General features: G+C 43.5%; 1 protein-coding gene across 1 annotated transcript in view; it reads right to left on the bottom strand.

The window, feature by feature from the left end:
- The window catches only part of FAM135A (family with sequence similarity 135 member A), a 98,796-nt gene extending 86,450 nt beyond the window's left edge, over window positions 1–12,346 (bottom strand). Inside the window, exon 1 of the mRNA XM_074154160.1 lies at window positions 12,235–12,346. Coding sequence (XP_074010261.1) covers window positions 12,235–12,346 — 112 coding nt within the window. The remainder of the gene's footprint in view (window positions 1–12,234) is intronic.
- Between the last annotated feature and the right edge of the window lie 781 nt (window positions 12,347–13,127).

Here is a 13,127-nt window from a genome sequence, read left to right on the forward strand (position 1 = left end):
AGACCTGCCAAATTTTTCTGCATGTGATTAAAAATATATCCCATCTACCGATACAGCCAAAACTCATGCAAGCTAATATCCTCTTTTGTTTTAATTACTGTGAAGCTGAAAAAGCGTAATTCACTGCATGTATTAGTTCAGCATGGTGCTGCAAAGAACCAGCCTGCTATTTTGATCATTTCACCTCTCTCTCCGCACCCCTGCAGGGAGAGCCTGGACTACTGCATCATGCATAACCCTCTTGTCCTCCTCTGAAATGCTTTCGCAGCTGTGCAGCACCCGGTATCAGTGTTCTGGTTGAAGCCTAGAGCTTCCCAGCACTGCAAAATACACCGTGGCTCTCTGCAATTAAAAAGGTGAGGGGGTAGAGAAGAAATGCTAATTTAATTTTGGATTACAAAATCATCATGTTGTAAAATAAGGAAACAAACAAACAAAAAAAACCCTTAAGTGCAGGTATCTATGAGACCTTATTCAATTCATTATCTGAATTTTAAAAAGGAAACATTACTACCACTCAGAAGGCGGCAACAGAATCCGGCTTAATATCAGGATTTATTCATTAAATTATTTTTAAAGCTTCACAGTTATAAATAATTATATGAATGTAAATAACCACAGTTACTTAAATATAGTTAATGACCTAATTTCATGCGCTCAGGACAAAACTCAACTATTACAATTTTCTTCTTGCCTGGTTCTCTAAGCCTAGGTTACTTCGCAGACAGTCATTACAAGGTTTGATTCACCATTTCTAACAACGCTAGTGCAAGATATCTATGACATTTTAATGGGCTAGATAAACAACCAGCTTAATCAAACATTAAAATTCAAATTTTCCTACTTTTTGCTTTAAATTTAGCACCAATATCTGGTGCTCTGTGCAGCACACTGATAAAAACAACATACTACTTTGAGCTGACAACTTGGTTATTCCCACTGAGCACAGAAATCATTAATATGTTGCATTTAATTCTTTTCTTCTTCCCTATTAATAGATCATTTATATGATACAATAATTCATCTTGAACAATTATTAGGCTTATTGCCTTCTATTCTAGCATTGGTCGTTGTCTGTCTGACAAATTACATGTTATTTCTAAGCTTCCTCATTAAAAAGTTTAACATGAAAAGTGCTGTGAGCAGCACAGTTAAAAGCTTGCTTTCCTACAAATGTGTTGCTCTGCCTCCACCAGGATAATTCCCTACCTTTTACGGTCCCTCAACTAGGCAAAAGATCATGCATCCCACAGGTACGATGCAGCTATATCCAGAGCAACTGACCAGCTGCTGCAAAACAGACCCCATGCTAGCCAACTTCTGTATTTTTCCTTCCAGTAACAGCACTAACTTCACTGTCTTCTCTCTTCAGCTGCCAATTTACATGAAACAAAAACTTCATCAACTCTGTGATCCCTTCTCCTCTTCCACGAGGCTGAACTGAGCAATGGTTTCAACAGTAATTTGCAAAGAAAGAGGCAACAGAATGTGAGCAAACCAGAGTGTTTTATTTGCCTTTTATAAAGACTTCCCCTAAAAAGAAAACCCACATTTAAAAAGTTATGATTAAAAGGGTATGAAATTACTAGCACAAATGTCACCTTTGTGGCCTTTGAGTCAGAACCAGCAAAATGTGGCATTTTCATGAAAAGCAGTGGCAGTTCAGGATATGTGCTACGACATTAAGCCAGCCCTGTGTCCCACTTTGGTCCCATGTACCGTCTGAGTAAGAAAAATGAACCAAATACTACTACACTTTCCACGCTAAGAACCGAGGAGAGTGGACAGTGTGTATCATTCTGTCCACTCACAGCTGTCCATTCACCATCAAGCTACCTTAACAACAGTGATGAAAATAAAGATAAATACCTCTAACTAAAGCAGAAGTAATGTATCTAGAAATAAATCTGTAAATCAATTAATTCCTTACTTTGCTTGTAATTTTCAATTAATACAATCAATCTATCTTTTCGTAAAAATCTATTCAGAAGAGCAATACCCAGGAAAAAGAAAAAAGTGTCTTACTCTAAATACTTAAATAAAAGTATTCTGAAACTTTACATTAAAAGCACATAATGATCTTACAGTAAACTAAGAAAAAACATAAATTGCAAGCTGTAGTATTTTGGCTTAAAGAACAAATTGCTTAGCTTGATAGATTCACCATCTCATAATCTCAAGAATTTATGAAGGATGCACTATCTAAGAATGAATAGAGTAGGAGAGGGAAGCTTACTAAAATAATTTGATTCTGCCCAACTGAACAGATTCTTCACATAATATTAAGGGTCTATTGTAGTGCACTTAAAACATACTTCATTTTCCTGCTTATAAAAGCGAAGAAAGAGGTATCTCTGTGAATTCCATGTCCCAAGCAATGCCATTAAATGAAAAATAACTCTCACATGGATGGATGAATCTGGCATTAAAATTTCTGCAATGACTGTTGATGTCATTACTCTGCTACATTTTATGAATCAGAAGAGTGTCCAAAAGAAAGTTATTGCAACTTCTTTCCCAGCCCAAGCAAACTTATTGTCAAAAAACCAAAGCTTTGATTTCAAGATAAATGAAAAATAAACCTAACTGTACATATGCTCAGTAAATTATTTTAATAGGTAATAGGTCCATTTTATTGTCCTCCGTAAATAAAACAGAGCACAATTTACAGAGTTGAGTCATTGTTCCAATATCTGCTATGAGGTCATGGTTTGAAAGGACAGTAAATACAGTTTAGGCTTGACAGGCTGATTTTGTATTGGAAGACTTTATGCCAAATAGTTACAGTCTTTCCTCCCACAACAGGAATTAAGTCAGCGCAAATGATATACTGTGTACTCTTATTAACTTAAGAAATGTGATAGTTTGTCTGCCTGATCAAAATTACATTAGAAGATAATCTCATAGTAAATCTGATCCTGGATTAGTGGTCACAAAACCACTTTCTTGGTAGTTCCTACACTAGTATCAGCTGTGGTGATAGGCTGAATAGGCCAACATGGAAAAACAGCGACCCCGCTAGCACTTTCACATAGATACAAGTTATTTTAGAAACACACGGGAGTACTGTATCAAAGCTTACTCTATTTTTCAACACCTAATATTAATAACCTAATACAACATCAGCAGATTTGGGGCTGGCTTTACAGTACTACATCTTTAAAAACATCCTTGATTTCACCTTTTTTCCTTGTGGTTTGGCCTCCAGTTTCCTAGCATTTTAACACGACAAATCAAAACAAGCATTATAGCACGTTAATTTAGGTTAAAAGTTTGATTCTTTGACTTTCAATGCAAAAAAAATCTAAAAATTCTGGAAATATAAAACATCGTTTTCATCTTCTCATAATTTCTATTCACCGCCTTTATTCAATACCTGCCAGGGAAATGTCACAGATTATTATTTTGTTCTTCCTTTGTTAATGATTTTCTGTCCATAGGTCTTCTAAGACCCTCCCTGCAACTCTTCTCTTACACAAAACATGCATTAATTTTACAGTCAAATCCATACTATACTATTCAAAGCGCAATTCAGTTATGGTTGTATGATACAAGCGTAAAGTTGAAGGACCATTAAGCAGACTGCCATTGCAAGCAACGACCTAATGTGGTCATGGGAAAGTATTTCAGAATGTGTATTAGAGCTTTGCAAAAACATACTGTAGCAAATAAACATCTACATGTCAGTTTGGTGCAGGACTTTAAGCTCTCGCTGCTTGTTTATCTTCATACTGATCAGCTGAGGAAGAGCCATACTTTTCTCTGCAACCTCAGGTGGCACCTCCAGCAACTTACTTCCTGCTCACCTCCAAATCTAAGAGAACTAAGTTGAAACATAACTAACCTTCTAAGTTTACTTAGCTATTACCAAAACCATCGAAGCACCAGATTTTAACACTCTATCCTTGATGTCCCCGACTCTCATTTCAAACGTTGAAGCCTAGAGCAAACCAGATCTGACCTAACAGCCTACTAGCAGCAAAAAAATCAACCAAAAAACCCCAATTAAAAAAAACCAAAAAAACCACCCAAACAAACAAAACCCCTCAAAACAAAATTAAATCACACCCTGCTTTCCTTTATCTGCCTTAGAAGAGAAGGGACTAAACACGGTACATAGAGTGCTGTGTGTGCTTTTTGATCAACTAACGCTCAGCACGAGGTTTCTGAAGAAACAAGCCTCAAGTACAGACGACACCGACCAGCAGCGACGGACAACTGTGATGGCAGCTTCAACAAACAGCAGAGCTCAGCACATATGATATAGGAAGAATGGATGTCAGTAGGCACCATGAGAAAATAGCACATTAAATATTGTCAGCAGCAAAGTCTTTAAAGGATGTCTGTCTCCCACCTTTGGAGACTTGCTCCCACCCACCACACAAACAGCCATCTCTGCAACTGTGCTGGCAGTTGCAAGGGGCAAAAAAACCACCATCACCAAAACAAACTTTTACAGGTATGTTGGAGGTTACTTTGTAAGTTTTTGGGGGTTGTTTTTTTTTATTTAAACCACAACATTTCACTGATTTAAATACAGCACAGGTCCACAAAAAGCTGCACTGATACATCTGAAAGAGTATGCCAATATTAACATCTAACCCCGAAGAAGTGAGCAAGGGCACATCAAGAATTTAAGCCAACTTTGCCTGTGAAACTACATGAAGTCTTCCACACCAGCAACAGCTTCAGAGGTTTCTGCCCCAGGTGCTCATTCCCATCTTCTCAGCATCCATACATCGCCCCCGCAACACTGCCAACACAGTGCTCCTGGGGCAGCATTTTAAAATGAATTAGTTACTGTTTTAGAATAATCTATTTTTGCAGGGCTTGATTAGATCGCTTCCTTATCCTGTTTCAAAGCACAGCTCCACAAATAGCAGCGCCACCGCAATGACAGGGAGGGGATGGGCAGCAGCAGCACAACACAGGGGTTCCTCTGGCCAGCTCTCCCCTCAGCCTGCCCGACTCCTTAAGCCATGGCCTCAGCGCAGCAAAGCAAAGAGGTTCCAGTGGCAGGGTGAGAGCAACTGCCCCTTCTCACAGCTATACCAGAGGTAAAATACCTTCCATTCCTTCCTATATTCACTTCCAAAAGTTGAAAGAAGAAGGAGACGGTACTCTTTTACCCCCCGGGGAAGGACGCAGCCCCAGAGCCAGCCCAACCTCTCCCCTGCTCAGCAGGGCACGTCGTGCTCCCTCCTCACAGGCCTGGCTTCAACCCAGACCAGGGAGAGCTTGTTCCCAAAGGAGGCACGGGAGGCTTGGAAAGCCAAGCAGCTTCCAGCAGCTCTTTGTCCCAACAGGCCCAGAAACACACTCTGCTCACAGTTACTGACTGACAGACCTGGCATTGGGGGACAGGAGGCACTTTTTCTGAAGAAGGGCTCTTCCACTCCCTGTCAGGGAGGAAGAGAGGGACAAGGCCACCCTGGTGACCGCAGCCTGCCCACCCCAGCTCCACAGGCTGCTCCTGGCTCCACAGTGCCAGTATTGCTCCCCCCTCACCACAGTGCCAACATGGAAGTTTTTTAAAAGAGTCCCTATTAGACAAATACAGCAGACTTCTCAAATTCAAGTTTTACTTTTGTTTATTCCACAGCCCGACAGCCTTATGCCCCTCCTACCTCCCCGTGCCCATGTGGCATTTAACTGACAGAACAATGCCGCTGCCATGGGAGAAGCTGCCAAAAAAACTGATGCAAACTTAAAAAGGCATAGCTCTGTTTCCGAAATGACACATTCAAAATAAAACAAGTCTAACGATCACCTTCAGTAGCTTGAACAGGTAGACTTGAAGGGTTACATCAAAACAAAGCAGTAAACTGATTTTTGAATTAGCTTGAACCATCACCAATGATATTTAAACAATTTTTGACACTGTTTTATATGGAACAGGTTTTGTTCACTCCTTTTCTCCTACTTGTCATATTTAGTCAGAAATTCTTGTACTAACGTTTTGCAATCATTAAATCCCTTATATGCTGCTTTCACATTTGCTACAACTACAACAAGCAAAAATACCTATTAAATAAAACATAACACATCCAGGGGAAAAAGCCTCAACAACCAGAAACCAAAGTCATCAGAGGTTTCGCTTACCTGCCAATAGCGTAGCTGGCTTGTTTTCAAACAGGTCCTTGTTCCCTCCTGTCCTACCTGAGGAGGACAAACCGACAGCTGATCATCCTGGCCAGCCATGAAAATTCATCTTTCCACCTAAACTCTGTCAGCTTTTACACCTTTTACTAGTCAAAAGGCAAGTCCATATCTGTTAGAGCTCCTAGTCACCAACCCAAATTCAGACCAAACCTTCATAGCATTAGCTGACAAATTAATTTCATAGCCATACAACGTACTTTCCACATATTCTTAAGAATATGCAAAGTGAAATTGGCAACAGGTAAAAGCCAATGGTTTTAGGGGTTTAGGTAGACCTTCTACCCCAGCAGCAAGGGCTTGCATTAGAAAAAGAAGTCCAGCCTGACAGAATGGCTGCAAACTTGGAGATTTAAGTCTTGACTTGCACCTTTAGGTCTAGTACTGACCTCAACCGTTATAAGGTTTTTTTCCTCTATGCTGTTTTACGTGTAAAGCAGTAAAACGTGTGTTTTCTGCTATCTATGCCTCATTGTTTCAGCACTTCAAATATCTTCAATACCTTGGCACGTTTTGATCTGAATTATTTCACTGAGGTGAGGGGTTTAAGGTCAGAGGGGCATGAAATCACAGGCCCCAGAATTACTTGATAGCTGGTATAATCTCAGAGTTTGCCCAGAAAATTCAGAAAATCTTTAAAAAAAAAATATGCATTTATAGAAAAGCTAGATGGGCCGCATATAAATAGGCAGGCAAGCAATATACACTGTAGTTTAAAAGTACTAGATATGCAAATACCTCTGCTACTAAAAGACAGCAGCATTAACAACAACATTTAGTTGGAATTTTTTTAACATGGAAATATACAATCATTATGCAGAAAAATCATCAAGTGGCAACTGAACCGACAGCCTGGGAAGAAAGTACAGTTTCTTTGAATACTTCTTAAACCTGCAGAAGAGCAAATACTACTACATTTCTCTTGTAGGATAAAACAGAAAGAAGATGAAAGATATACTGCAGGCCATTCTGGTAGCAAAATTTAAAGGGAAACCTTGCTTACTAGTGTTAGAAAATCATTTAAAGCATAAAGAGAATTCAGTTTATTTTATAGGCAGAAAGCATGATATGCTCATCTAGCTTGACATCCTGTACACAACAGGTAATGAATGATCTATGTCCTGATCAGTAACAGGAACAGATTCATTAGGTTACAACACACGAACAAGGTTGTGATTATAGGAGGCAGACCGAGATCTGAAAAACAAGCCAGCTTATTATTTCAAAATGTCAGAAGTCAAAGGTAAGGCTTCCTGCATAACTTATGAATGCCGTAGATTTTTTCTTCTTAATTCTAAGAATTTAGGTTTGTGATTTATTTTATAAATGAGATTCAGCAAACTATATGCATACATATATATGTATATATATGTATAATTATATAGTATTAGAGGTAACAAATTTGTAGCTTTTCACTTGAAAATTGAGTAGTAAAAAGTATGTTTTCAATGTTCCCAATATGTCATGCAATGAAGAAATTTTTAATTTATTTTTAGTAAGAAATATTGATAAAGGAGACTTCGTATCTTGTTTCCAACAAAATTGCTTGCAAAGTATAAAGTTCAAGACTCTCAGCACTGAAAATGTTCCCTATTCCAAAATTTCTAAGGAAAAAACATTAAAAAACCAGAAGATAGCACTGGAACCATCTAATAAAAATTATAACTGATGTAATTTCAATCTGCTTTAGCATTCTCAACTTTTGTTCTGCTTGTAAGTTGAACTCTGCGAGGTTTCATTCTGTTCCTTATTCCTCTGCCTGTTCTTTTCAAGAATAGTGCTGTCACCTATTTCCTGCTTGAAGTAAACACAAATTGATCACCTGACTTCTCCCTGACCCAAAACTATGGCAAACTTATTTCCTCCCTTTCCGACCTTTTCTCTTGTACACTCTTTGTTGTATACTCTTGTTACCACAAATGTTCCACGCATTGTTCTTTGAGGAAGACAATTTGTACAGCAGACTTCTGCAAATATCAGTGACACTGCATTACCAACATAGCAACTGCTTTTTCTAGAAACGAATGCATAAATATTTAACTGCTATGTTCATACTTCTACAGTGACATAGTTTTCGATACACGATACTTCACAAGATGTAACCCATGAATGAATGTGATCAAAACGTGCTTAGTAAAATGCTACAGTAGGCCAAAATCAGCAGATGCTTAACAAACGTAAAAGCACATCTTGCCACACAGAAAACAGTGCATGAACACTGACAGAATATAAGGATGTACTCCCCTGTTTTGCCTAGCTGTGGCAGAAAAACACAGAAGTAGCATTTGTTCAGAAACATATTCTGACTGTAGCAAGCTCACAGGGACAAGAAAGTGGCTTTTGAGTGGATTTAACCGATCAAACCCGGTCTCTTGTTCCAGATTTAAAACAGCAAGATACACACTCTTGAAGGGATCCTATATAGGATCCTATATCCTACATATAAAGCATTTGATGCTTGCTATTTAAACAAACTTTTCATTTTGAAAAAAAGTATCACATTTTCCAAGCTTTTTCACTAGGGGAGAAAAATGAATGAAAGATTAAATCATTCACAATTCAAGAGACCGTAAATTATGTTCATAGTTTAATCAAAAAAGAAATTGAATGTAGTACTTCACATGCATACCTATTTTGGCCACACGCTCCCTGAGCCCATGGCCTGTCAGAGGTACCTGACATACAACCGCAGGCTGGCAAAACAGATATCCATCACCCATAGTTGCTGGTCAATACACAGATGCTACTCGTCTATCCTGCCATGAAAACAATAAAAGCACTAGCAAGACCATAATTTTCCGTACAGAGGAAAAGGGGAGGGGGAAACCCCACACAACAAAACCACAATTTTTCCACCTTGGTTAACAAGAGGGTACATACTGCCAAGCCTACCCTGTAGTCTGTAGGGACTGGGGACTGAAAAGGAACAAAAGACTTTCAAGAAAGAAGACACAAAACATAAGATGAATCATTTAGCAAGCAAGGGTGAAAAGCACCGGTCTGCATCAATAACTACTTCAAACACTGAAACAAGTTCAACAGTAGCAAGAATCCACAATCATTTTTTATAATTCCCACACTGAGATCCACTATTTATACCAGTTTAACTTTCCCATCTGTTCAGGACAGCATCCAGGCCAACAGAGAAACACAGGCACCAGCCCTCTCAGCATTACGTTAATAAACGTTTAGGTACCCATCTCCTAGAATGGTGCAGACATCTAAGTTCTCTTCGAAGAAATAAAATAACAACAGTACAAGAGTAGTCAGCGTTCAGGCAGGGCTCCCCTATCTACTACCTGCAGTAGTTCAAACCACAGTAATCTGCTTCGCCCCTCTGCCAGCATTTGCTTTCCTACCCACCTCCACAGCCAGCCAGATGGCTGTCGGACACGTAGCCCACCCTAACCACTTCCAGCACCCTCAAAGAGAAGCTCGCACCAAAATATCAGACCATAACCTGGTGAGAGTGAGGTACCGATGGAAACATCCTGTCACTGGGTGTTTACAATGTCTTAAAATCACAACAATCAAGTCCACCAGAACTTTCCAGAGTCTTCCTCAGTGGAGAACTGACTAGCAAAGTCAACAGGAAACACTAGAAAGAGTGGTGGATCTTGATTTTCACATGGCTCCTTGCTTGGGAACTGCATTCACTAATTCTTCTACGTGGGATAAAATGCAAGAGCCAGTCCTAGACCCAAGCTTTGGAATCCAGATACTTCCAAGGGAAATGTTACAACCATAAAACTAGAGTGCCAGCTAATGGCTTCACAGCCATCATTGGGGCATCAGTGGCTTCAGAAGAGACACCGAGGCTTATTTCTTCTGAAGCCTGAAGAGAACTTGGGGTGTTATTTTTGAGGTTTTGCTGAACTCAGAACTGAATTCTACGGTAATGGAACTTAATTGAATCAACAACTGTGTTGGGTTGTCTGCCAGATTTCTAAAAACACAGTTTTGAAGACAGATTTTGGTTGCTGTATGCACTTTACTATTACTGATTATTATTCATGCCAAACCTCACCCAGACTAGTCAGACTGACTGTAAAGTGAAAATAACTAATCAATTTTATTAGTAAAGCAGGTGTTAATTTAAGAACAAAACTACTATGTTCACATATTGTATCAACCAACTCTTACTAGTTTTATAGGACTGTATTTCACACAAAGGAAATTCAAACCATTCTAAAGAACAAGCTCAAATTCATGTTCTGTAATTTTTATTGATTACTGAAGGAAACCTTAAGAACTGACTTATGCTACTTACAGGGTAAAAAATGAGAAGTGGGAAAAGAAAGATACATTTGGCCGTCCAAGGAGAACGTAGAGTAAGATTTATAGCTGAGCACTGACATACCAAATGCAGGTACTCAGACTGCACCTACTGGCATAGTCGTATGGAAGAAACAAAGCAAGATGACAATTCTGTTTCATTTAAAAGCATCTGCAAAGATACAGCCAGAGCCTGTATTATTGTTCACTTCCTACAAAACAGTATTTTCAGTTCTAAGGGGGAAAGAATTGTTGAATGGAATAATAAAAACTATGGTGAAATATTTAATTTGCTCCTCCACAAACCCAGAATTCTTTCACCCTGAAAAAGCTTTAACGTTCCAGCAAAACACAGCTTAACTGAACCAGGTTTGGACTGCCGCAGTTTCCCTTTAGCAAGGGCCAAGTGGTTATTTCTTCACAACCAAAATGCTAAGAGATATTTTATGGATGAAAATGTAATACATTCCCTTCCCGAGTAATAACGACCACGCCAGTGGCGCTCCCCACTTCTTATCGGTCCAGCAAACTAAAAAGCAGTATGTGTGGATTTTAGCTCAGGCTTTGCCCATGTATAAGACAACATTAAGCTAGCTGACTGGATTCCTTAGAAAACAAAGCAAAGCCCAGCAAAACAAAACAGACACTTATGCCCACTTACTTGATAAAATGTAAGTTTGTTTACCTTTCCATCAGAAAAATCCACTGCAACCGAGAGAAAGGGGAAGTAGGCTTCAACACTTCAGCACGAATACCTCTGGTTATAACATCAACGTGATCACAAATCCCCCCAATTTTAATTTTTTAAAATCTGTTACACTATGCAGTTTCTCTTCAAAGTGGCATGTCTGCAACATACAATCATGAAACAAAGTTTTCAAACAGGTTCTACTGAAAATTTTGCTTAAAATAACACAAGACAGAAGGGAAAGATGACTTCCTCAAGAGTCCTCACTGCAAGGTCTGCCGTAAGCGTCCTACGGTTAACTGACCCCTACAGACACCCGATGGATGACAAGGGGAGTTCGGAGCCTCTGCCGAAAGCGCTCACCGCCTCACTGCAGCGCCCTGCCCCGCACCCTGCGGCGCGGATACGGCCTTTCGAAGGAGAACGGGCTTTCCCCCACCCGGCCGACACCACCGGAGAAGCGGCAGCCGCCGCCGGCAGCGCCGCCCCCCGCGCACCAGGAAATGGCTGGGAGCTATTCCTAACGCTCGGCCGGCAACTTTCCACGCGCGCTTATTATTTTTTTTAATTAAATAAAAAACCCAGAACACCGTTTCAAACCCTGGGAGGACCCGGTATTTCTCGACGAGACAAGGAGGGAGACGGCAGCAACACCGCCCCGGCCGCTACTCGGGCACTTTACTGAGGGGACGAGGTGGACATGATTTCTGACCTATTTTCGGCGTCGCCTCAGAGCGATAAACAATCCACAAACAACGGCGGTGAAACGCTGCCTGGGCAGAAACTTCCCGGCCCCGAGCCGTCCCCCGGCCCGGGGAGAACCGCGGCCGGCGAGGGGCCGGCAGCACCGCGGCGGAGCCCGCCCCCCCCCCCCGCCCGGCCGCCCCCCAGGCCGGGCTGTGGAGCAGCTCGCGGAGTTTTCCTGCCGGGGTGCAGGGGGCCAGCCCGACACAAACAAGTCCCACGCCCACCGTGCCCGCGGCCAGCACAGGCCGAATACGGAGGGGCGCGTTGGGCGCCCGCCGGCCTCAGCCCTGTGAGAGCGGCCGGGACGCACTCCCGCCGGGCGCCCCGGCCCGCCTCGCCGCTCCCTCCCACCGCCCCGCACCCACCTGGGATACAAAGGAGCGGCCGCCGCTGCCCTCTGATCGCTCGTCGCCTCCTCGTCCGCGCTCCCCGCGGAGTCCAGGCCGCGGCAGCACCGGGATGGCGTATCGCAGGCATCCGACGCCAGCGCCTGCTGCTCCCGCGGCCGTGCCGTGCCGCCGGTGCCCGCTCTGCACTGGGCGGGGGAGGGAAGGGGGCGCTGGGAGCTGGCCCCGCCGGCCGAGCGCCGCTTCCTGCTCCGCGGCGCCGAGTGCCGGAGCCTGGGAGCTGCCGCAGCCTCGCAGCTGCCGCCAGTGGGGGAAGAGGGGTGGAGAACCGCTAGGCAGAGGCCGGCGTCGGCGAAGCCCGCGGCCGCCGCATCGTCGGCTTCCGCGCCGGGCTTTCCACGCCGCCTCCGGCTCCGAGGAGCCACCCGCAAGGTTCCTGCGGCGGCTGCTGATAGCGGGAGGCAGCCCGGGCTCACCCCGCCGCTGCGCCCGCCTCGGGCTCCCCCTGCCGCCCCGCCGGGCCGGGCCGCGGCTTGGGCTCCTCCTGCGGTTCCGGCGGGCCGGAGCGGAGAGGAGAGGCCGGGAACCCTCGGGAGCGACGGGCTGGTGGGACGTGACCCACCCCGGCTTGTCCCTGGCTATCGCCCACCCGCGGCCCCGGTCCCACGGAGTCCCCTTCATGGCGTACGCTGGGAGGCGAAGGAGGCCTCCCTCCTGCCGGCGGCCCTCGCAGCCAGCGCTGCTCTCCCGGCACCCTCTGCCCCGGCCTGGGCGCGGAGCCCCCGGGCAGCCCCCGGGAGCCGGGCTCTGCCGGCCGACCGGGGAAAAGGCATCCCCGGGCTTGGCGCGGGGGTGGAGGGGGGCAGCGGAGTGGGAGGCGAACCGTGGGGCGCCTGCCTGGGTGCAGGACT

Source organism: Numenius arquata, chromosome 9 (genome assembly GCF_964106895.1).
Source record: "Numenius arquata chromosome 9, bNumArq3.hap1.1, whole genome shotgun sequence".
Classification (NCBI taxonomy): domain Eukaryota; kingdom Metazoa; phylum Chordata; class Aves; order Charadriiformes; family Scolopacidae; genus Numenius; species Numenius arquata.